Here is a 24,503-nt window from a genome sequence, read left to right as displayed (position 1 = left end):
CTTTAAACTTTGTCATAGTCATCATGTCATACATCACACAAGACATACACACATAACAAAACTGCTCTTAATCTGTTTATAAAATATCATTTATTCACTTCATACACTTCTGGTTTGTTATAAATTTGTGCTTTCTGCTGTCATTTTAATTCTACCCCCCCCTCCCCCCGCATGAGATAATGGTACACCGATGCAAAGAGGAAGTTCTCAGGCCTTACAATGACTGTTCAAGGCCAGAAGAGGGCAGCATTCCTACTATAGGAAAACTCGTACACATTTGTGAGCCTGTGTAGCAATTTACTTTTACAAAAACTTCTGAGCGGTTGCAGGACCAGCAGTGCAAAATGTAGAAGAATAGACATGTAGTTTGCCATGAAAAGGGGAAATATGCTCGTGCAAATAAAAAATGGACACATCACCGTTATCTTCTCAAATGCAATTCTTCAAACACACTGAAAGATTATAGCTTGATTAGATAAACAATTAGTAAACAAACTATTGACACACATACTTTAGCTCTTTTAATTGCATTTGATTATAGTGCACTGCGAAAGTAAACATCACTTTGATTGTGAGAAGAAAATCACAAGTATACAGGATACATACAGGATTTGATGAAACTCAATGCATACAAAGGGCTCTCATGTACATTTAAATGTGCATGAATGTGAATAAAAACAAATACACTGTGAGTTCATTGCATAGAAATGACTTTTATAGATCAAAACCCTTCCAAAGAAATTGCAAGAAGCTAATTTTTAAAGGCTGGAACAGTTGGCAGTTCTGAAAAATGTATAAAGTGAGTATCAAGAAGACTTTATTTTCCGATAATAACATTTCTATATCCTTTGACATGACATAGCTTGTTGCTGTCGAAGTCAACCACCAGTTTTCTCAGCCCAGAATGGGTGGGAGTGAAGTAAATTTTCACCTTGGCTTCTTCCCCAGGACCGACTGAGGAGGGCAGCCTGTGGGGTAAATATTTAAATATCAGATAAGATCTCATAAATATAGACAGTTAATTACAAATGACATTGTACTTTGCAATTTTGACGATTTGAGGAGATGAGGCAGATAGAGCTGCTTTGAAATCAAAACGATAAACGGAAAATGTGAAAAGAAGCAAAGTGTTTTTTTTAATCCCAGTTTCTTTATGTCTGACATACAGTATAAGAGAATTGAACCTGAATAACATAGTGTGTCATTCATGCAGGCAAAAACCCAAAGGTGATGGCTGACAGCTGATAGCGGCTGACTGGACACTTCATACTTTACCCACTCGAATGAGATCAAAGAAGTCGGGCTAATTTCTACAATAACAACCCACATAACTTTCACATCATCAAGTAGAATTCTTTCTAAATATCAGGTCTGGCTTCTGTCCTGACTAAACACACCATGTTCAGCCATATGTCTAGAGAATACATCAAGGCAAATTAATAGAACAAATGTGTTTACCGGTCAAATTGAGAACATATAATTACATCACGCAATCTAATCACATTCATTTTGCTCCTTTTTTTACCCCCCCCCCCCCCGGATCTGTAATAGTCTATGACTGGCTGGTTGAACAGTAAATGCTTTCACATTCAGTCGAGATTATTTTGAAATCCACCTATGTGTTTTGGTCTGAAACACCTCATAATGTCTGCTGTGCAAACAGTGCTGTGGTGGATCCAAAAGACATCATGGAGATATTCCAGCTAACAGCTTTCTGTTATGCCCTCATTGAGTCCAGGTGACACTGCTCTGTATCTGAAGACCGATCGAATGAATGATCCTTCATGGTCATGGAAACAAGATAGCAATTTAAGAAACCTTCCATATCAGGAAGAGCAAAAAATAATCAAATAGACTTACTTAAGTTTGGGTGAAGACACATTTCAACTCTCAGCCAAGAGACGTCTTCAGTTCTGAACTGAAGAATATTTACTTCAACTTGGATGACTGAGAACCTACACAGACTTCCTAATCAGACAACCTTGTCCCCTCTGTGATGCGTTGAGTTTTTCAATCAAAACCCGGAAGGACATGAACCCTTAATGAGACACCGCTTAACCATAAAACGTCTTAATCATGACCCCTTACACAGACTCAACTAATGCCACACCTGCACTTCACTTCACGGCTCTGAGTGAATGTTGTCAAGTCAAGCAGGCAGAGTGGCTTGAATGATCAGTTTGTTTCTCTATATCACTTGAATATTTTGGGGAAATGAGTCCACTTAATTTATGTCGCCAAATTTTATGTAAGAATTCATAGAGCCTCTGGGAGCTGGATGTTTCTTGTTGTTGTTGTTTTGCAGAATAATGTATGAATTGATAAATATGTATGTATTTTTGTGCCTCCAGAGAAGAAAAGTCGTGTTACAGTTCTAATTATCAACCAGCCAGCTGGAGCTGACATAGTAATGATAATTTTTAAGAAATCATACAACCTTTGAGAAAGGACCTGTCCCCCAGTGAGGTTAGCCCCCTCGATGCTGAAGCAGCAGTCGTTCAGCGTCTCTGGCAGAGGGTTTTGTAGGGTGATCTCTGCAGCCAGCTTCCGGTTCTCCTTTGGTTCCCCCATGATCTGCAGGTTACAGTCACCACTATTTTAGTTACGGTACTATGAATAATAATATGAATGGATTTGATTTATATAGCGCTTTATCCTAAAGACTCACAGTGGTTCCATTTTTCATACCACCAATTATTATTATACCACCAATCCTACAATCATGGGACGACCTGTTTAACCACCTGAGCCACTGCCGCCCCTCTAAATATAGTACAGTTTATTTTGCAGATAACTATGTTTACATATAATATAGGCCTTTAACATGACTGTAATGGTTAACTAGAGTTACTTTAGCATTTCTTATTTAATTTTTAAGTCAAAGACTTCCTGCTCCGGCACTTATAGGAACTAATAGTTCCATTCACACTGCTGTATCCTTTTGACTTTACTTACTCTGACTTTGATTTGAGGATTGTCAAGCACAATGTTTCTCACTGCCAGGAAGGTTTCTCTGGTGTCGTAGTCCAACAACAGAGCTGCCAAACGGACTAAGTTGTCCTCAGTGAGCAGACTTCCGTACTTAGAGTAGTTCAACCTCAGTGGAACTCGCCTCACTAAAAGAACAAGTAAAATACATTAAATACTGACAGTCAACGGTCTTTTCAGCATTGACATGATCACCAGAAGACAACTTGGCTCACTTGCTCCTGGCGACAGCTCAACATTGAGGAGATCTTTAAAGCCACAGTTCCCACCAAGGAACCCATTATAGGACACGGCACAGGACCCAAACAATAGGCGACATTTCTTCACAGTTTGAGTGTTGTTAGTAACCACGGTAAAGACATCGAAATCGCAGCCTTTCCTCATGTCTGATCCAACTTTGATGGTAACGTCCAGGCCTCGAGTCTGCTGCTGCTGCAGCAGCTTGTTTAAGTGGTTGGCCTTCTGGAAAGCGTCGCGCTCTTCAGCTGAGCCTGGTAATACAGGAGCAACACAACCATACAACAGTGGTCAACGTCTACATATTTAACATGAGTGAGGGAGAACACATCTGGTTTTCTTTACACGCAGTATACTGGAGTAATACCTTTGCGTGCACTAAAATAAACACAGATACTGATGAGGAATGTAGAAATGTATAAAATGACCAACATTATCTTGTATCCAGGGGAGGCTCACGTGTGCATCTGACAGTTGTGTATGTTGGAATACTGTAAGCAGTTTATATCTGTAACCAACCCCAATCATATCTACTTCAGGTATTCCATATGTAGAGTACATTCAGCAGTGTTTTCTACCTTCTGGATATTTGTACTGATGAGTGATGTCTTCTCTGGCGTCAGTGCCCACGCTCTTCGTGCTGATTTTCTGGCCCACCGCCGTAGCAGACGTGACCTTTGATGTGCTGCCATCTTTTTTCTTCATGAACGTTTTGACATCAGCATTGACCTCGGCAAAGACAAATGGGGCATCATACTTAAACAAGAGGGCACCTTCCTTGATGGCCCTGACAGGGACAGGGCCGCAGCAGTACACCCCTAAGAAGACAATGCACAAGCAGAAAGTTAGATCAGCCTCCTTTGTGAGGATTCGTCTCACTCAAATGTGGTCTCAGTGCAGCGAGTTCTTTACCTTCACTTTTCTCCTGAGGTGTCGGGTCGCTAGCCTGCCAGCCATTAAAATCAGATTTCAGGTCAGGTCTAGTCATCCAGCTCTCCACCCAGCAGTGATAATTCCTACCGGGACAATGCATGGAATTTTTCTCATATCAGTCCCAAGTTACTGTAAACTCTCCGACTTCAGTTAGATCGCAACTAAAGATTCGAAGTGTAAATTTTTGCTGTCAGGGTTGGTCAACATAACACTTCTTAACCATATGATTAAGTCACATTAAATGTAATTCATTATTTAATATTGAAATTAATGAAATGCTCAGATGAGCAACACAACTGACCAGTTATTCCCAAAGACCAATTTGATTTAAATTAGGACTATACAGGTAAAGCACATGAATTAAAATTTTACAATTTTCAACAAATAACTACATAAGCTAATTTGCATAAACACAATTGAAAAAGGTCAAAGAATCTATGGCTTCAAGCAGTTTCTCACTTGAACCTTCTGATACGGTCTATTAGAACTTTTATTATACAGTATGTCATTGTAATATATGTTATAGAATATACCCTATTTTATACTGTAATACCATATAACCCTACCTCGCGCTATAGTAAATACTATACATAGTTTATGAGCTCTTACCAGATCATCTCTGTTGATCTAGACATGTTTCCCTCTTCATCAATGAAACGTTCAATCACCAGGTTACCGTTTGAATCATGGGCTGACAGATAGTTGGTGATGACTCTGCAGGGAATTCCAAGGGCTCTGGAAACTAAGAATAAAAATAATAAACATGTCTGTTCTCAAGTCATTTTGTCCTCAAGGATCCTAATTAGTTGGTATAACACCCGTTAGCTAATTTTGTGTTTCCTGGTCCCAGAATGTAACATTGACAGAATTTTTTTATACTGTACAAAGTAAGATTCATTATCCTAAATTAGTTTTTTTTTGTTATTGTTGTTGTTCTTTGTTGTTGTTTTGCATTGCAAAATTTTGAACAGGCTTTTTAGTTACAGAATTGCATTTGTCTTAAAATACTTAGTCCTCAGTAATCTAAGCAAGATAAAATGCATTCTCATCTAAAATAGTACTACTTATACATGTATCTCAGTCTGGATTGGATACTTTAAGCATTATTTGTCTTTTTTAACATCATTAATTCATTCATTCATTTTCACAACCGCTTCATCCGCTTTTTAACATCATATTGTGTTTAAACGGGTACATTCAAGATTGTGAGGTAAGACTGAGGTATCACCTTAATGTAAGAAATTCAGGAGTTTGAAAGAATTTCATTGGGCTAACTGTACGTGAAATTTTGTGTTTGATTTCATCTCAGAAAAGATACTGTTGATGAATCAGAGGTATGAAACTTGTATCAAGAAATCCATCACCCTTTACAAGTGAGGTATAATAATGTGTATGTATATATATATATACAGTATATATATATATATATATATATATATATATATACAGTATATATATATATATACAGTTTATATATATATATTTGTATATATATATACAAAAAAAGCTTGTTGTTATATATATATATATATATGTATGTATGTATGTGTGTGTGTGTATATATATATATATATATATATATATATATATATATATATATATATATATATATATATATATATATATATATATATATATATATATATACAGAGAGAGAGAGAGAGAGAGAGAGAGAGAGAGACACACACACACACACACACACACACACACAAATACATATACATATATAATACATATAACGGTATATGTGTGTGTTTATATATATGCTGTTAGGGTTGTATCCACTTGAGAAGAATGAAGGATGTCTCCTACTGATTGGATATTTTCTACTATCTTACTTGAACAGGCCACGGCAGCAAACACCCAACACTGTCCATAGCGAACAGGCTGACAGGCTTGTGTGTTCCAATTGCGCAGAATCTCCACACTACCCTTCCAGAACATGGGGCTGACACCTCCTTCATAGCCCTCTGTCCATTTTCCCATCAACACCCCATTGTCATCATTGCAGTTCACCTGCCAGGTAAAGGAAAAACGTGTAAACCTGGGTTTGTATGTGAATCAAAGTATTACATAGCATCTCTTTCTTAAAGCTAGGGCTGGAAATTCATTTTAGAATCACTGTTACATCAATATCATTACATCAAATTAATAACAACAATGAAAAAACAATCAAACTAAAGAAATATGGATCCTTCAAAAAGTCCATCTGATTCTAATTAGACGTTCATTTCCAGCACTGCCCCTGCAGGTATGCTCATTATTCATTGACCCCCATGAGGTGTTATAGAAGCTATAGCTTTACTGTTTTCCTATAAGTTGCAGAAACATTGCCAAAAGCTAACTTGTGAGCTTGACAGCTGTGAATGAGACATGGAGGACATTGAGACAGCTGTGACATTGCTGCATTGTGCTCACAGGAAGTTACACAACCTCTCAGGTAAAGAACGAGCTGCTGTAGCAGAGATGGATGGCAAAGCAATGGCAAACAGTAATGTTAGCACAAGGCGCACACCCACAGCAACAAACAGTAATAGCTGGGTTGGGCAACCTTTTCACACTGTGGTGTACTTGTGAAAGCTACTTAGGTTGTACTCATACTACATTTTTTTAAACACCTAACACAAATGTTTATTTACAGTATGTACTTAATCATCTAAAAAAAAGCTAAAAGCAGAGGTTGTGGAGGACAACAAGCTCACTATTCACTCGTGTGATTTACAGGGTAATAGGGCAGTAAAAGTTTCTACTATTCCAATTAGAGTGAAGTTTCTCCAAAATTGTCAGTTTCACTTTTGACTGAAAAGTGAATGGATAAAGCAGAAAAAATGTCTTACCATGGCACTCAGCACCCTGGAAACATAAATGGGATTTCTCCTCCCCGAGCAGTCTTTGCCAGGATTCCTCAGAAATTTGGGGTTCATATCCAGAATCTTCAGACAGGCATCCAGGATTCCGCTTTCGAACTGTTCAGTAAAAAAGGAATTAATGCTCATTAGTTGTCTGTCAGTGATAGAATATGGAGGTGTTAGAAAATGAGAATCATTTGTTGGTGATCCTTGACATCAATCCTGACAAGAATATTTGTATGACATAACTTCCAAACCCTTGTTGAGACTGATGTTGTTTGTTTTAACACCCCGCCCCCCCAAAAACTAGTCATCATAGCTCGGTTTGTATTTATAGGTGTGTGTTTTTTTCATTAATGCAAAATATACCCCGGACAAAAATGGCTATGAACAAACTGAAGGACATACTGACAACTACATCCTCCACGGATGTGAGGTCTGTGGTTCAAACCCAGGAGTTTATGGTGGATTACAGGAAGACATGACTTTGAGTCATCACTCCATTGCAACATCTGCCAGACAACAGCTGTTCCTCCAGCCACAGAGGTGAGACATTCCAAGATACTAGATTGCATCTTCGTAGAGTGTATCTTGACTGGGTGTATCACCACCTGGTACGACAGCTGTACCACCCTCAACTGTAAGGTCTACAGAGGGTACAGTAGTCTGCTCAGCACATCACCAGGACAATGCTGCGCTCCATGGAGGACCTCCACAGACAGCAGTGCAGGAAGAGGGCCTTCAGAATCATTAAAAAGCCCCATCACCCAAACCTCAAGATGCTTCATCTGCTGCTGTCAAGCTGATGGTACTGAAGCATCCGTATCCACACAGCAGGCCCAGAGACAGCGTCATCCCTCAGGTCATAAAACTACTCAACAACTGCGTACAGAATGCTCTGCACCTACATTGTTCCTAAATCGCACACTGTTGTTTTGTTTTATTCAACTATGCCTTTGCTGTTAATGCCAATCTCAGGCCTATATCTTGTTAATTATTTTTATTTATCATTTGTTACTTTTTTTAAATCATAGTATGACGGAGCCTGTGACACTCATTGCCAGTGACTGTGCTATGTGATTTAATAAAGTCTTGAAAAGTCATTGTTCATCTCCACCACACTGTAAAACTGTCACTTTAGAAATAATGAGCTGCTAAAGTCAGTCACATAGAGCTGTATCAGATTTCACTGGAGAGGCTTGAAATAACATCACTGCTCTCGCTTTATCGGGCTTGGACTCTGCGCTTTCATAATATTGTCCAGTCTAATTTGCTTTGTGCAAATGTTTTCAGTGTCAGTGTTGGTGCTGGTACCTGGCCAAAATTCCAGGGAGTTGGAATGGGATATTTGTAGCTGCCACGAAAGATGATTCCATCCTGAGATAGGACGTACTCTGCCAAGTTCCTCTCATTATCCATGTAAACTGCATCTCCTGTTGCCATGATACATCATAAGCCATACAATGAATGCCTTAATTCATACTCTGATTGGTCCTAATTTTTTAAATCTACACTGATTCCCTTTTAATAGAATTTGAACCTTTTACTTAGCTCACATGAAATATTTTTTAGTTGGAGAAACATGATATTCACTTTCTTGCATTATACTAGAAGATCAATGTCACTGTCATTTCTGTCCATTCAATATTGTAAACTACAGGACAGCCAGAAGCTGGTTAAGTTTCTCGTGAGAATCAGAAGGAATGGAAAATAAAAGCAGCGGAACGGATCAGTCTATTAATTAAATAACACATTATAGCTAAATGCTGGCATCCGTTGGAACAAACTATTCCTGACCAAGATAAGAGACAAATGACCTGTAAAACTTCAGCTTCATGGTTCACACAATGTTTGGATTAAACAAGTATGAACATTAAATGTTCTTTCAGAAATGCTGTTCTGTGTTTGTGTGTGGTTTTTTGTTTATCCTGCCTTTTTATGGGATGATAAATTAACTGGCTGGTGCTGTAATTGTATATATACTCATCTCCAAAAAAAAAACCCAAGATAACAATCTTGATGATGCGGTGCACCTAAACATCTCCTGTTCATTGCTCTACTCTAGACTGAAAGATGATCCTATAGAGAATTTACTGCATGACAGCTAGAAGTATGATCTATCCACCCACCTGGGCACCAGGGATTAAAAAGTAGGATTAAGTCGATCCGCCCCGATCGCCCTAGAGTCAGGGTATAGCGGCCTATAGGTGCATCAGGGGCAGAACAGATGGCCAAGGTCGCCATGTCTCCTGGAGGGCTGGTGATGGCAGCGCTCCAGCGGGACGTGTCAATGCTGTCAGACAGACCAAAGACGGCCCTGGTGCCATACTGCTCCCAAGGCTGAGGACCTGGATGTGACAGCAAGCATATGGTCAGGCCCTGAGATGACTTGTTAATATATTTTATGCCTGTGGAATGAACAGTCTGAGAATACATGTTCAGACTTTTCCCAACACAGCCTATATTTAGTTCAAACATGTTTGGAATCTTATGTCACGCATTTATGGCATTACTGTGTAATGAGTTCTCCCTCGAATCAGATGTAATTTCTGGTAAGCCAAACAAAGATCACTAATGTTTTCTTCAATCCAAAGAGTATTTTTGGTGTTTTTGACCAGCTTTTTCTCATCAGGTGGGTTTTCAACACCTAACAACCGATCCAAATATGCTTTACTCTCAACCGTAGTTAACCTTATCTATCACTAAACACATGGTTTCCCGTTGGAAAGCAGAACTTCCTGTTTAAACAGTTGAACATGATGTCAACTGACAGCTGTCTTATATTCCACATGAAAAGTATCACCATGAATAAACTAAGAAACATTAAATGCATTAGAATTACGGAAAACGGTGCACCGGACAAATTAACAGAATAACAAGCGAGGATTTGAGATTAACCAAAGAAAAACATACACTAGATCCTACTATGTTGATAATTGCGGTCTTAAAGCATGTATGGTTTTATAACTGATCACAGAACAGGGAAAAAGGATTTCCTTTTCCTTGAGACTTTCCTGTCTCATCTTTGAAATTACAATAGGTAGCAAAGAAAATAATGTCAGCAGAAACACTTGTTCCACTTGTACTTGTTCCACTCTGCCCTCATAAGAGGAAAGGAGACCTCCACTACATTTTTCCTTCAAGGTAAATTGATTCTAAAACATTATGAGGTACATATTTGTTCTTTTTTTCACATTATGCAGTACAAATACGATTTATGCATTTAATTTATTAACTGCAAATAGGACTACGATGTTGTGCTGAAGCGCTAAAGAAAGATCAGCACCTGTTTCTGCTATGCAGTCCAGAGAGCTGATTCCCGGCTGGTAGGTTCCAGAGCGAAGGTAAAGGCTGATGGTAAATATTTGACCTCTCCTCACGATCAGACGGTTCACGCCGTTGAGATCTGTGCGATGGTCAGTGTTGTTGAACTCACATTCCAAGTCCCAGCGTTCAATGTCGAGGGCTTAAAAGAAGAGAAATCATTTTAAATAAAATGGAGAAGGTTTTTTATTCTTTACATATGTCTGATGATACAATGCAACTGGACAGTAAATGTCATCTGACAGGTGTTCAAGTCACTCTCCTTTTCAAGCAACTTGAAAAAAATCTGCCTTATACAGTTGGTAACTTTTCAAGTTTTTGATGCATGCAATTCCAAGGATTCTTCCCAAATATTCATTTAAATGTATGACAGATAGTTTCAACAAAGTACAGTAATGACTTAATGTTAGGACTAATCAGTTTGTAGTGATTTAATGTGTGCTATTTGCAAAAATAACGGACTTTTTCTAAAAATATAGACCGCAGGACACTTGCAGTCATTTATGGTAACATCTTTTTTGTTTTCAGGGCTTCATGAGGCAAATTAACAAGAAGTCACTCCCCGTGAAGTTTGCACACTCAGCCACTCCTTCTCTCAAGGGTGCTTTGTGTCAGACCGACTCCCACCCTCTGATTTCCTGTAAAAAATGTCCAGGCCCTCCCAAATGATGTCTCTACCATGCTCTTGGTCCCTGAAGACTCTTTGTGCTGTTTCAGGGAAGGTTATGTCGTAACCTTTCTGTATATATGAGGCGGTGGTGTCAAGTCTGAGCAAACAAAGACTAAGCTGCAAAGACTTCCTGCTGTTTCACATGAAGCTCACAGGGATCATTCCTTAGCACTAGGCTGATGTATTGATGATCTTGACCTTTCTAATTAAAGGCATGTTATTGTAGTTAAATGAGGCAAATGTCCTAAAGATGGCAACACCACATTTAGAACAGCTGGAGATACCTCACAGGGTACTCAGAGGATCATGAGGTCTTTACTTTTTATCCTGTGCATACTCTATAAACTTTGATCTCACATTTGATTAATTCAAATATCAAACCAATGTCCTCATTTCATTGGGGTATTGGAACCATTAAAAAAAAAATCTCACCTTACTTCAAGATGTGCAGATGACTTTTTTTTTTCACTTTTTAGTTAAAGTTAAATTGGACTTGCACCGCAAGGAACGAGGGAGTCCAATAAAATGGATCCTGTGCTTATTAACTATGAAAAAAATCACCTAATATAATTTGACCCACAACCCTGAGGAAAAGCATATAAATTGTGCAATAAGGCATTGACATCATCCTCCCAGCGGTAATTTAAGGTTTTCTAGTGGTTCTATAATTGGCATTAAAGGAAATGTGTTTTAATTCACTTCCAAACCACTGCATTGTTTTGGCCAAATCAGTTCTCTGTTGTTGGCAATTTATTCTGTCGGGCTGCACACGCTACAGCAGCACAGTGCTCTAATATGAAAAGAATGGGCAGAGCATGTTGATTCTCGACCCTCACTTATCTTGACATACTGCAAACATGCATGATTCACTCACATTTTACCAACCATAACCGACAAGACGGCCCATATCAGCCAGACGTACTGGGGCAGCATCAGCCTTATAAGGAAATTCAAACAAAATCTGGCCAGTGGTAAGTGGGCAGAAGCCAGTCCGGAAGATGCTATTTAAACTCTGGAAAAATAAATATGTAAACTCCCATCATATGAGAGGAGCTTACAGTCTGTCAGGTAACACCCATTCCAACACCCGGAGCATGGGTGTTACCTGAAGGCATCATAGATATTTTCAATTTCAAATAAATGTTGAGTATTTTACATAGAAATGTCATAGTGATGTTTTGCTCATATTCATATCTATGTGTTGCTGCACTGATCATCCTGCTAACATCCTGTCACTTAGAGGAATGCATTTACTAAATGGCGAGAGTATTTCTATTGAAGTTTAGACTAGTCTGTTCACAAGTTCTGTTAAAAAGGAAAAGCTGCATGCCTTTTTTTTTTTTTTTTTAACCAAAGTACACCTAACACCCACTTTTCAGATATCTGTGGTATGCTACACATTTTGCCCCACAGGTTAACGACTATTTCAACCTTTAGAGGTGACTCAAAACAAACCTGGGGGTTGGAGGCTTGGAGGCTTTCTTGTTTGAGAGTTTTGAATGTCATCGTCAGAGCTTTACGTATAAAGGTGGTGGTGATGAATGATGTCTGTCTACAAACATACACAGGGTTTGTTGGATTCCCAAGCTGCCATTACAAGCATCTGTTCAAGTAATGTGCAGAAACATTTTTGAATGCACTCACAAGTCCTTAGACCTCTGATGAATGCGTGTTTGCGTGAATTCCCCCCGCAGCATTGAAACCAGTTCATACTGGGTAATGATGTGCGCTGCCTACGATAATTTTATCTCGTTATTCTTAGACAGCGTCCGCTGCATAATCAGTGATATAAGTGCTCCTATAGAATTACCCATTCGGTCATTTAAACCCCATCAAACAACTCAAACAGTCACGTATAAAAACGTTTGAAAGCACAGCAGTGCAGTAAATAAACCTATGTAATGTCCCACAAATACTTGTGGATTTTTAATGAAGCTGATGTCCCAAAACTTTTCCATGAGACAGAACTCCAGCTTTGACTAAACTGCATGAGATCAGGATAAAACTTACGTTGCGTCATGACTGCAGCTTCTGTCTTGACCGGCTTCGGTGTGTGTCCTGTTCAAAGGGTAGAATGTACCACCCCACGCCGTTATCTGTGTTTTATTCATAGTCCTCCCCAGGCAGGAGATGGTGGGTGTGATGCGACCCTCCCCTAAGCAGAGCGCGGCCCTCACCGCGTCCTCAGGCGTGCGTCAGCGCGCGTTTGTTGTTCGGAGAACTTTACGCAGTGATTCAGCTTGTAATTGTGATTATTACAGTATGTCGTTTTCACGCACTTTGTGTTTTTTTTCCTAATAACAAGAAAAGCATGTCTGCTAACCATTGGCACGATAATGGAAATTTACAGGGTTTTTTAATGCAGTACTCTTTGAGTTTAGAGGTACCAGCTCATCAATCGTGACGTTGAATATTTGAATTGTTCCTGTGATTCACAGGTGATGGAGGAGGTCATCTACAAATCCCTCCAGGTCCATCTGGGATATTCTACAGACAAACTGGCATGAACAAAGATAACAATAATACGGATCTGCTGGATCAAAATATGTATTTGTTGGGTGTGATATTTATTAGCTGCTGTCCTGTAAGCGCTAAACGGACAGTATGAGTTGTTTGGCCTTGGCGGTGATTGTAATCTACTAAATGCCCCGATGGTTTATTTTTATAACACCGTAAAACAACAAAGAGAGGATGAAGCCAGTCGCAGGGCTGAAGCAGTTCGAGGAGTGAATATTTACCAAAAACACAAGGCTTAGATCGGGAGTGAGGCATTACTACAGCTATGTGAATTCTGTGACGGACATCTTGTCCAAACCGACCCAATGGAAGGGCTTTGCCAAAGCAGACCCACTGCTGTACATTCATTCATTCATTTTCTGCCGCTTCATCCGCCGTAGCGGGTCACGGGGAGCTGGAGCCTATCTCAGCTGGCATAGGGTGTGAGGCGGGGGGACACTCCGGGCACGACGCCAGTGCACCGCGGGGCCACACACAAAGACAGACAACCAGACAGAGCATGCAAACTCCGCACAGAGCGGGACTCGAACCCGTAACCGCCTTGCTGTGAGGCGTCAGCGCTCCCGTGCCGCCTAACTGCTGTACAGTATGTGTAAAATATCCCAATTGTACATCAGAAGTCCATTTCACAATTCAGAAGACATCATAAGGGTAGAAGTAATGTTCAGACACAACAGGAAAAGACAAAAAATTGTTTAATGTAAAATTGCAAAAACAACAACAACTGGTTTCACACCAAGCATCGAAATCAAAATCAGGTAAATTATTTTAATTAATGGTTGTGTTTATGAAATACACACATTCATTAAGATGACTTTGTCCTATGTTGAATGAAATTATTTAATGATTTACACATACAATTGGTTTCCAAAAAGAAATAGTGGCGTCTGGCACAAATACATCCACAATTTCCTGTTAAATACCATCATTAGTTACACTTAATGTCTCTGACACTTAAAGCAAAACATCTAAGACTAAAAATTGTGTTTAAGACACAAGATGTTGTTCAACTCGTCTGAGTTCAAGATAAACTGTGCTGGTCTCACCGGGATTAACTGGCCACATAAGAACTGAGGGAATCTCTTATTCTTTGTATGAGATATGAAAGTCATTTAAATTACAGAACATGCAAAGTCATGTCAGGTATTCATCTAAAAATGTGTCACTGTTTTAATTCAACAACTCATACATGCATAGACATTTATTTCTGACCTATTGTTTCAGTGACATTAGAAGATCTATTTACACAGTGGTAATGGATTACAGTTACAGCTGGTATAAAAGGACATCTGTTAACTTTCTTCTTCTCTCCAAATCTCTGAAAGAAAAAATAAATCATTAAGCAAATTTTTTCTTCTCTACAGCAGCTCATTTTTTCATTCATACAGAGATAATAATAACCGCTGAACAAGGATACTCACCTTGTGCTGTATCTCACAGGTCAAACCTCTGTGGACTTTCCAACAGTGGTGTTCTGAACCTGAAACATTCAAGAAAACATTATTTTGCTGTTACAACAAAAGATTGATTATTGACACCGGAAAATACGAGATTGTCTGTGACTGTTCAATTCATCTGTGAATATATAAGGTTGGAGCTGCCTTATGCATTTCACATTCATGTAATCCAGTATTTAGTCACTGGTTGTGAGCTGGGTACTGCACCTTGCAACAGGCCAGCGCTTCTGCCTGGCATTGTGGATCAGTGTTTGGCTTGGCTGCCAGTGGAGGTTGTGTTTTTTCTGGGGATCCTGACAGATGATTTTTCGGGGCCACTGTAGAGACTTCAGCTCCATTAACAATCACTGCATCCTTAACGATGATCATGGAAGCACATATGGAGGGCGTGTCCTCCACCTCTCCTCCAATAGCAGAATGGAAGCTGTGACTGGAGCTGCTGAAACCGCTCACGCTCTCACCGGATGACTCAGAGCTGTCCACTGGAACAAAGACATTTGTGCACATTGGACAGGTTGAGATTAGTGTTACTGTCACATGAGTTAAGGACATGTTTGATTTAATTATACACAGTTAACTCACACAGTAAGTTCTGGCTCCCGCTCTCATGGTCTAGGTCGTCATCCTCCAGAGCTCCTGGGGGGGCTATATATCCCACAATTCCTCCTGTGCCCACCATTTGCATTGACCCACACAGGTATCCCACAGGGGGCAGAGACCCCCTTCCAGAGGATGAGGATGACGAACTGCTTCCAGAACCAACAGATTTTGGCCGTGTTGCAGGAAGTCCGTCCTGAGAACCGTGTGATCCCACAGAGGACAGCATCTTGTTTTCTGTAGAGATCATGTGAGAGTACAGTTGATGGCAGGACTTTTGAAAATCCAAAAATGGAATGATAACTTTCACAAGATCAAAATAAAAAACAGTGAACATGTTGCACCTCTTCCCATCAGTACATAGTTGATGGCTCTGTCATTAATGGCAGCATCACTTGGTTTGATGTCCATGAAAGGCTTATTTCCAATGCCCATGAACACTCTCTCCTGCATGCGAACCTCTAATAAAAAAACACAAAGGAAATCTTGAGCCAAAAGGTTGTGATATGTTGCCCTTTGATGTCTTGCTAAAATATTTAAAATTTTATAGCTTTTGGTAGCACTTTACTGTAGGGATTATCTCTTTTCATTGTACCATCTTTCAACCATAGCATCCTTTCTCTTTCTCTAGTTTTCATGTTGTAACCAGGTCAGTGGGAATTCTCCTAACAGTGTCTTCATGTTGGCATACAGTCTTTTCTTGCCGTTGCTTGAGGATACAACCAGTCAACTCAGAATGCAGCAAGAAGTGTTCACATGTATGTATTGGTACCTCTATTGTGAACCGCCTGCTCCCACAGGATCCGCTCCAGATCCTTAGTCCAGGCATGCTTCACTTCCCGGGTAGCTGCTTTAAGTGTGTATGTGTCCTCGGTTTTTCTCTTCCTGAACCAGATCTCAAAACACAGACCGCTGTCACCACTGTTCTGGGTCAGGCCTATATCTGATGTCTAAATACAAAGACAAACACAGGAAAGATAACACAGACCACAGTTTGGGATGTTTGTAAATACACAGAGAAGTGTCCGTTACTGTTGTGATTTTAATAATAATCAGGGCTTTATTCGTCCCCATGTACTTAACTCACAGAGTGTACCTAATCATCACATGTTTGTGTGTGTATACAATATACAACACAGACCACAGTTTGGGATATATATATACACTGTACTGTATATATCCAATGATCCAAGATTGGCGGTTGGATTCCTGCTCCCACCCAGTCACCTAGGAGTATGAGCTGACAGTGGGAGGTCTCAGCTCACCTCCCAAGCACTGCCAAGGTGCCCTTGAGCAAGGCGCCGTCCCCCCAACAAGGTGTTCATTTTGGGGTTCACCTTGGCCGGTCTACCTCCCACTGTGTTTAAATGCATGTTTACAGGCCCCCTTTTGTGTGATTGTGTTCGTTTCAGGGGCCTGTACACACAACACACACACACACACACACACACACACACACACACACACACACACACACACACACACGTTACATATGTATATGTTTGGCAATATACCTTGAAGGACTGCTTGTAGATGTACGTGTCATTTCCCACATCCGTATTCCTGGTCTTGCTAAATAGGATGAGTTCTTGAAAGAGAAAAATGTGACGGAAAGCTTTTTTCTTCCTAAATGTGACTAAGAACTCATCCTGGCGAATCAGCTGGCCCTGCTCCTTGAGGTTGACCTGCAGTGAATCAGAGAAGAGGTCACTGGCAGTGATTTACCGTAGTCAGTGAGTTTACGCTGTTCCTCTAAAACGCTTAAGACAAGAACACATAACACACACATACTGTGGATAAACACAATGAGACAGCACACACTGTGTCACACAATATATAATATCATATTCAATGCATTAAAAACCTGGATTATAATGCAGGTCGTAAAACTCACAGACCAAGAGTCCAGATCCATTTTATTTATTTCTGTTTGAACTAGATAATGTTTAATAATGGCGTTTAGCTCATCTGCACCTCCCTTTTGATTCCATGGAAAAGAAGATAGAGCATCTGGTCATTATGACTTATCCGTGGTATTGCAAAACAGGGGTATAACAAAGCCAGGCTTGTGCCTATTATCCTCCCATTTTTCTCCCTTTCATATCTATCTAAAAGTCTTTAATGTGGGATGAGAGGCTATAAATTCATCGCAATACCCCTCCTTGCTAAAGTTTTTGCTTGTTTATAAAATCAAACTCAAATATCTTACATCACAGTGGTGGATGGCATCCATGGCCAACAGGTTGTTGCCATGACGTAGCTGGAACTGGATGACCTCCAGGGCGGCCTTGACCTCAGTCATTTCTCTGGTTTGTTCTGGACCACACTCCCTCATCATGTCTTGTAGCAGCAGGCTGTACTTACTGATCCGCTGCACGGGCTTCAGCAGGTACGACCACAGGTCCATCTTATCACCAAGCCTCAGCTGCTTTTGCTGGAGTGCAGAGAGATTGTTTGAGGCGGTCTCTCAAAGCTAGCAAGCTTCAGATAATTTTTGTTGCATGTTGAGTAAAAAGAGTAATTGGAGAGGCAGGGATCCATTCGGGTACATAGAGATGAAAAATTTCTATTTGCAATTCTTTGGTGATTTGATGGAGTATGTTTTTTTTTCATGAGCACTGCTGGCAGCAAATCTGAAGGTATAGAAATGTTTGACGATCAGCCGATCTACTGCTTTGCTTCAGTCTGACATTCCCCAAACGATAAATTCCTAATTGTATGAAATTAAGTTGAAGTATAATATCAAGACAACTTTCATTTCTATGAAACTTAGATCAGTTATTTATGTTCGTTGCATGAAGACTTGCAATAAGCCCAAATTTGTAGATGTTGATTGACCATACAAAAATAATAATGAGGTGAACGTTACCTTGTAAACATCAGCATGATAACACTATCCAAACAGCTGGTGTTTGAGCTTTTAGATCAAAGCAGTGCTCTACTTAGACAGAGTTTCAAATACCTTCTTGAATATTCCATTATCTTTAAGAATATGCATGCATACCTTGGAAAAGACAAAATAAACAGCTGGAGAGGCTGGCGGTGTTTCTCACCTTGAAGAAAGCCTGTCCATGATTGATGAGAAGACTATCAGACTGAGGTTTGTTCTTGCTGTAAAGCGCATACAAGGCAAAACTTTCTCTCTAAAAGAAAAGAATTAAGAAAATGCCATTAGTTATCATTATCAGCACTTTCACAACTGAATGAGGCAATCAAGCTCTTGATTCCTTGGAAGCTGAAGTCACAGCATCAGTTTACAGTAAGGACATGTCTGGACCGGGTTTTGTTAGCAATAGTTTATACAACAGTATGACAGTTTTGGCTCAAAAAGGTAATACATGTCCACTTAACATTAGGCAGACTGCTAAAACCTGGACATGTCATGGAGCCAGTTATTAGGCTTGAGAAACATTATCTATTTTTGAAATGTGATACATCAATGTGCTTCACAAATGTTCAGTAAACCATGATTCAATGCTATTGCGCTCCGTAAATAACGCACGTGTCACCTACATGTCGCAGGAAGCATCGTCCCACACGGAAGGGCTCATTCATGCAGCTCTCCAACTCATCCGTGAAATGAAGTCTGTGGAAGTCATGGAGTTTTTCTAAGTTGCCAAAGATGCTGCCTCCCTGGCCCCTGAGGTCCTGAGGGACGTCAGCCCTCTCCAGCTCTGGGAGATACTGCTCTCGTACGTAACCCAAAGCCTTCACGTACTCCCTCTCTGTGGACAGAAGCTCCTCCATGATCCTCCGTAGTTTTCTGTTCACATAAAGGAAAACTAAAGTCAATCATTTGTCCCACATTCTTTGTGGCTACTACAGCATTCATTGATTGCTTAGTTGTGCCACACCTTTACCACATCTGAAAATAAGCTATGTAGTGTAATGTACAGGACAGCATCTGACTGAACATTCTGATTACAGATGTAGGAGAGATATTACTTACAAAACATTGCTGCCATTGTTTTGTCTCGGAGTGAGTGATGTCTCTGCAGTCCTTAAATCTTGAGGTCCCTGGGTGGACGCTGTACATCCTTCACCCTGTTCTTCGTTACTGTCACTTTTCATCCCACTGCTCAGGCTCCCTGACACTAAACACTGGTTCTGGGGAATGGACGGATTTGGAATGGGCTGCAGGTTTTGCTCCAGTTGCTGTATCCTGCTTTGACAGTGTTTGTTTCTTACATTCAAAGGTGAAAACCAAGAGATGCCCGTCGGACGGGAGGTCAAGCAGGACCCCTCACTTAAAGAGCGACCTAAAGGTTGATGGGATAGAAAATCGCTGCTCACTTCACCTGAGTCTGTAGTCCTCAGATCCGCCTCACTGTGATGCTGTCTTGGCTTTGATTTGCTTTCCGGATGACTGTTGTTGTTTTGTGGAAAAACAGGAGTCATTTTCTCATCTGTAACTGTTTCAGTCAGTTTCTGTGCTTGGGTTTCATACTTCTTGCTCCTTCTCAGATAAGGTTTTAAGTGGTTGTTGAAGCATTCAGTAGGGGCGCTCTGTCCTTCGGATTCTGAGATTTTGTCAACCTCTTTCTGGGAGGTTTGCTTCTGGGTTAGGGAACATTCACCTTTGCCTACTTCACTGCGTTCCTCTTTCTCGGTCCCTTCCCATTGTGGGTTTGGTGTGGTCTGTTGGGTCTGGTTCTTATCTGGACTTTTCTTCTTCTTCTTCTTCTGCATCTTCTCAAGACGCTGTCTGACTTCTTGGCACTGGACCAAAGCTGCATTCCACACTCCCATCATCCCCGAGACCCCTGATCCCATGGCACCAGCCTTAGTTTTCAGAGCTTGGAAGTGCTGGGTGGAGAATTCACCACCTAATCTATCTTGAAACATTTGGAGTGTGCTGAGGGTTGAAGCTGAGTAACATCCTTGCTCTACCTTCTCCAGAAAACAACTGCATTCTTTGACCATGGATGATGCCTAAAATGTCAAAGACAGGAGTGTTTTTACAATTATGATTGTAAAGAAAAACATCTATCAGACAAAAATATGCAGACAAGGGGCAGGAAGACAGTTTTGATAAACTGCATGCATTGGGAGATTAGCCATGACAAATCACAAACCTGTTCACAGAAGCGGTGTATAAGCACCTTTGTGTCCAATTCTTTGTACCTCTGTTCTGCCCGCAACTTAAAATCATCCAGATTACATTTGAAAGTGCTGAGCAGAGCCTGAAATACATCTGCTGCAGGATTGGAGACACCTCTGCCAACAATTCCCTCTGCCTCCTTCAATAATGTCAGGGCATGCTGCTGTTTCTCCTGAGAAAATGATAAGATGTCAAGTGAATGTCTTCCTCCTCCATGTACAGTGCCTTGCGAAAATATTGCCCCCCCCCAAGAACTTTCTGACATTTTGCCACATTTCAGGCTTCAAACTTAAAGATAAAAAACTGAAAATGTTTTTCAAAAATCAAGATGATGTGAGACACAATCGTGAAGTGGAACCAAATTTATTCAACATTTTATATTGTGTTTACAAATAAAAAACTGAAAAGTAGGACATTCAAAAGTATTGGCCCCCTTTGAGTTAATACTTTGTACAACCTCCTTCTGCTGCAATCACAGCCGCAAGTGTTTTTGGGTATGTCTCTATAAGTTTTGCACATCTTGAGACAAATATTTGCCAATTCCTCCTTACCAAACAGCTCAAGTTCCTTAAGGTTTGATTGAGATCATTTGTGCATAGCAATTTTCTGATCTTTCCAGAGAAAGATCTGAAAAGATCTGCTCTATTGGATTGAGGTCTGGACTTTGGCTTGGCCATAGTAACACCTTTATATGGTTAGTTTTAAACCATTTCATTGTAGATTTGAATTTATGTTTAGGATTATTGTCGTTTTGGAAGGTGAACCTCCATCCCATCCTCAGGTCTTTTGCAGACTCCAACAGATTTTCTGCCAGAATCGCCCTGTATTTGGCTCCATCCATCTTCCCATCAACTCTAACGATCTTCCCAGTCCCTGATGAAGAAAAGCAACCCCAGAGCATGATGCTGTCACCACCATGTTTGACGGTGGGGATGGTGTTGTCAGGGTGATGTGCAGTGTTACTCTTATGCCAAACGTAACATTTCGCATTCAGCCCAAAAAGTTCAATTTTGGTCTCATCTCTCCAGATTATCTTGTTCCACATGTCATCTGTGTCTCCCATGTGGCTTCTTGCAAGCTCCAAATGGGCCTTTTTATGGTTTTCTTTCAGAAGTGGCTTTCTTCTTGCTACTCTTCCATTAAGGCCAGATTTATGCAGAGTACAACTAATAGTTGTCTTATGGGCAGATTGTCCCACCTCAGCTGTGTATGTCTGCAGGTCATCCAGCGTGATCATGGGCCTCTTGGTTGCTTCTCTGCTTAGTTTCCTCCTTGTTTGGGCTGAAAGTTTAGTGGGACAGCCAGGTTTTGGTAGGTTTGCAGTGGTTTTATCCTGTCTCCATGTTGATATTATTGCACGCACAGTGCTACGGGAGACATTTAAATATTGTGAAATCTTCTTGTATCCCATTCCTGCTTTGAACATTTCCACAACTTAATCCCGGACCTGCCTGGTGTGTTCTTTGGTTTTCATGATGCTGTTTGTTCTCCAGTGTTCCTTCCACAGACCTCTGAGACCATCACAGAGCAGGTGCATTTAAACTGAGACCAAATGACACACAGGTGGACTGTTTTTCATTGTTAGTCATTTAGGTGAACATTGGATCATTCAGAAGTCATCAGGGAACTTCTGGAGTCGGTTAGCTGAGCTGAGAGAACAGGGGGCCGATACTTTTGTACGTCCTACTTTTCAGTTTTTTATTTGTTGTAAAATGTAAAATGTTGAATAAATTTGGTTCCACTTCATGATTGTGTCTCACATGTTGTTGTTTCTTGAAAAATTACATTCAGTTTGTTATCTTTAAGTTCGAAGCCTAAAATGTAGCAAAATGTTAAAAAGTTCTTGGGGGGCCAATACTTTCACAAGGCACTGTAAGTACAATTTACTATCTACTTTTAACAGTGAAAGCATATAGAAGTTTAAAACTTTCTTGTGAAGAGCAATATATGGTAGATTTCATCACATATTTTTTTAATGTCGTTTCAATACCTTTGCCTGTGTGAGAAACACCTCATAGTGCTGCAGTGTGTTTTCAGTGGACTCTAGGGTTTCATCTGTTGCATGAGAGTCCTTCAGTCTCTGTTCACCTTCTGCATTGAACCACATTCCAGCCTGAAACATCATGTATCATCATAAAATAATGGTGGTACAATTTATCTTTGCAAAACTTGAATTAAGTAAGACATACTTGTCTTAGTTTTAACTGTCTCCCCTTCACAGGTTGAGCTCTCAACATAAAATGTAGATTTAAATTGTAAGCTGATTGAAAGATCCGGCAGTACCGTGTTGATTTTGACCTCCATCTCCCTGAGGGTAAAGAGGAACTCCAAGTGCTGCAGTGACTCATTGGATCTCATCACCAGGGTGTGGAGCTTCTCATCCAGCTGGTTGTACAGACTTGTTACTGACTCTAGAGCATCTCTGCAAAGAAGATGAGACAAACCAATAAACTACTAATGGAAACCTTACCTTGTGTGAAACACACTTGTTGGCGGTTGTTTCAGTAATATGTGTTCTTTCACAGCTGTGTATTTGTTAGAGCTTGCTCTCTGTTCATTCTGTAAAAGCGCAATCTCAAACTACATTTAAGATGATAAAAATAACTTTTATAGAGTGTACCAATGTGCAGGTACTAGCATAAAAAAATTAAATAAAGTTGTGTAGTAAAAGAAATTTGTGGGGGCGGCAGTGGCTCAGCGGTAGAGCGGGTTGTCCAATCGGCAATTCGATTCCCACTCCCGCCCAGACACCTGAAGTGTGAGCTGACTGTGGGAGATGTCAGCTCACCTCCGGAGAACTGCCGAGGTGCCCTTGAGCAAGGCGCCGTCCCCTTGCTCATTAGGGCGCACCATGAAGGAGCTGCCTGCCGCTGTACCTCCCCCTCAACTGCATGCCTACAGGTCCCTTTGTGTGTGTGTGTGTGTGTGTGTGTGTGTGTGTGTGTGTGTGTGTGTGTGCGTGTGCGTGTGCGTGTGCGTGTGCGTGTGTGTGTGTGTGTGTGTGCGTGTGCGTGTGTGTGTGCCCGTGTGCGTGCGTGAGTGCGTGCGTGTGTGTGCTTGAGTGCATGCGTGCGTCATGTTATCGATACACAATCTGTTAATACTGGAACATTGATGAGTAAGCAGAATGTCATACTGTAGTTAATTATTGACCATTAGTTCAATCAATAATTATGCATCCATGTTTTATTATGTTCTCCATCATAATTTAGTCTGCTCATACAGTATAGGAGTGTAATTCTACACTCCTATACTGTAAGTATGGCAACACCATGCAGACAAATTTTACTACAACACAAAATGACGATGCTGCCGTGTCTGTCATTTATGAGCTGCGATAGTGATTGGACAAAAAAATGCAAAAAGTACTCATTATTGATAAAGTTCTACCTGTAGTCCTCAGACTGTGGAAACCTGAAGTCCTCTTTTTTCATTCTTGCAAGCACAGCCCCTCCTTCTCTTTGCAGACTGACCAATCGAGCGTCTTCCAGAACTTCTTTCATTGAGGCTCTTTGTTCCTGAATGCATTGCTGCACATCCTGCAACAGCCACAGCAAAAACATAACATTGGAAAAAATACAGAGCAATAATCACATAACATCACAGCATCAATGTGCCGTCTTGTACCTGGTCAGTGTCCATCTTTCTGCTGTCATCTACTTTCTTGATGGCTTTCTGCAACAACCTGTCTGCCCCTCGCAGGTCAGCCATAAACGAAACCAGTCTCTGAAATTAATTACATTTAAGATTCAGAAGAGGTAGACATAATTATAATACATGAGCATCAAGCCCAGAGTTCTGGGGAGAAGAAGCGCTGCATATCTTCCGCT

General features: G+C 40.5%; 2 protein-coding genes across 4 annotated transcripts in view; both read right to left on the bottom strand.

The window, feature by feature from the left end:
• Positions 1–71: 71 nt before the first annotated feature.
• Positions 72–13,151, bottom strand: tgm2b (transglutaminase 2b). The gene is made up of 13 exons (XM_068315524.1): positions 13,012–13,151; positions 10,294–10,473; positions 9,137–9,355; positions 8,322–8,440; positions 6,996–7,124; positions 5,997–6,174; positions 4,768–4,900; positions 4,138–4,241; positions 3,804–4,043; positions 3,204–3,479; positions 2,956–3,116; positions 2,438–2,574; positions 72–968 (listed from the first exon to the last, which is right to left on the bottom strand). Exons 1-13 carry the CDS (start codon positions 13,019–13,021, stop codon positions 818–820), a joined length of 2,037 nt encoding a protein of 678 aa, XP_068171625.1. The 5' UTR covers positions 13,022–13,151; the 3' UTR covers positions 72–817.
• Positions 13,152–14,196: 1,045 nt separating this feature from the next.
• quo (quattro) overlaps positions 14,197–24,503 on the bottom strand; it is a 28,307-nt gene continuing 18,000 nt past the window's right edge. For all 3 annotated transcript variants that reach the window (XM_068315702.1, XM_068315704.1, XM_068315703.1), the window contains exons 9-24: positions 24,301–24,399; positions 24,064–24,212; positions 22,957–23,095; positions 22,664–22,786; positions 20,648–20,845; positions 19,522–20,504; positions 19,086–19,335; positions 18,626–18,715; positions 17,782–18,006; positions 17,087–17,257; positions 16,345–16,522; positions 15,917–16,033; positions 15,558–15,809; positions 15,183–15,457; positions 14,940–14,998; positions 14,197–14,836 (exon numbers count right to left, since the gene is read on the bottom strand). In XM_068315702.1, the coding sequence (XP_068171803.1) occupies positions 14,960–14,998; positions 15,183–15,457; positions 15,558–15,809; positions 15,917–16,033; positions 16,345–16,522; positions 17,087–17,257; positions 17,782–18,006; positions 18,626–18,715; positions 19,086–19,335; positions 19,522–20,504; positions 20,648–20,845; positions 22,664–22,786; positions 22,957–23,095; positions 24,064–24,212; positions 24,301–24,399 (3,288 nt within the window). In that variant the 3' untranslated portion in view covers positions 14,197–14,836; positions 14,940–14,959. The remainder of the gene's footprint in view (positions 14,837–14,939; positions 14,999–15,182; positions 15,458–15,557; positions 15,810–15,916; positions 16,034–16,344; positions 16,523–17,086; positions 17,258–17,781; positions 18,007–18,625; positions 18,716–19,085; positions 19,336–19,521; positions 20,505–20,647; positions 20,846–22,663; positions 22,787–22,956; positions 23,096–24,063; positions 24,213–24,300; positions 24,400–24,503) is intronic.

This window comes from Antennarius striatus, chromosome 5 (assembly GCF_040054535.1).
Source record: "Antennarius striatus isolate MH-2024 chromosome 5, ASM4005453v1, whole genome shotgun sequence".
NCBI classification, from domain to species: Eukaryota; Metazoa; Chordata; class Actinopteri; order Lophiiformes; family Antennariidae; genus Antennarius; species Antennarius striatus.
The sequence above is the reverse complement of the archived record's forward strand: the minus strand, read 5'-3'. Positions and strand labels throughout refer to the sequence as shown.

Excerpts from the sequence above, each read along its gene's own strand:
- tgm2b (XM_068315524.1), bottom strand. Across the intron at positions 6,175-6,995 it reads CCAGGGTGCTGAGTGCCATG|GTGAACTGCAATGATGACAA; the intron begins GTAAGACATTTT and ends TTTACCTGGCAG. Across the intron at positions 969-2,437 it reads GGACAGGTCCTTTCTCAAAG|GCTGCCCTCCTCAGTCGGTC; the intron begins GTTGTATGATTT and ends TTTACCCCACAG.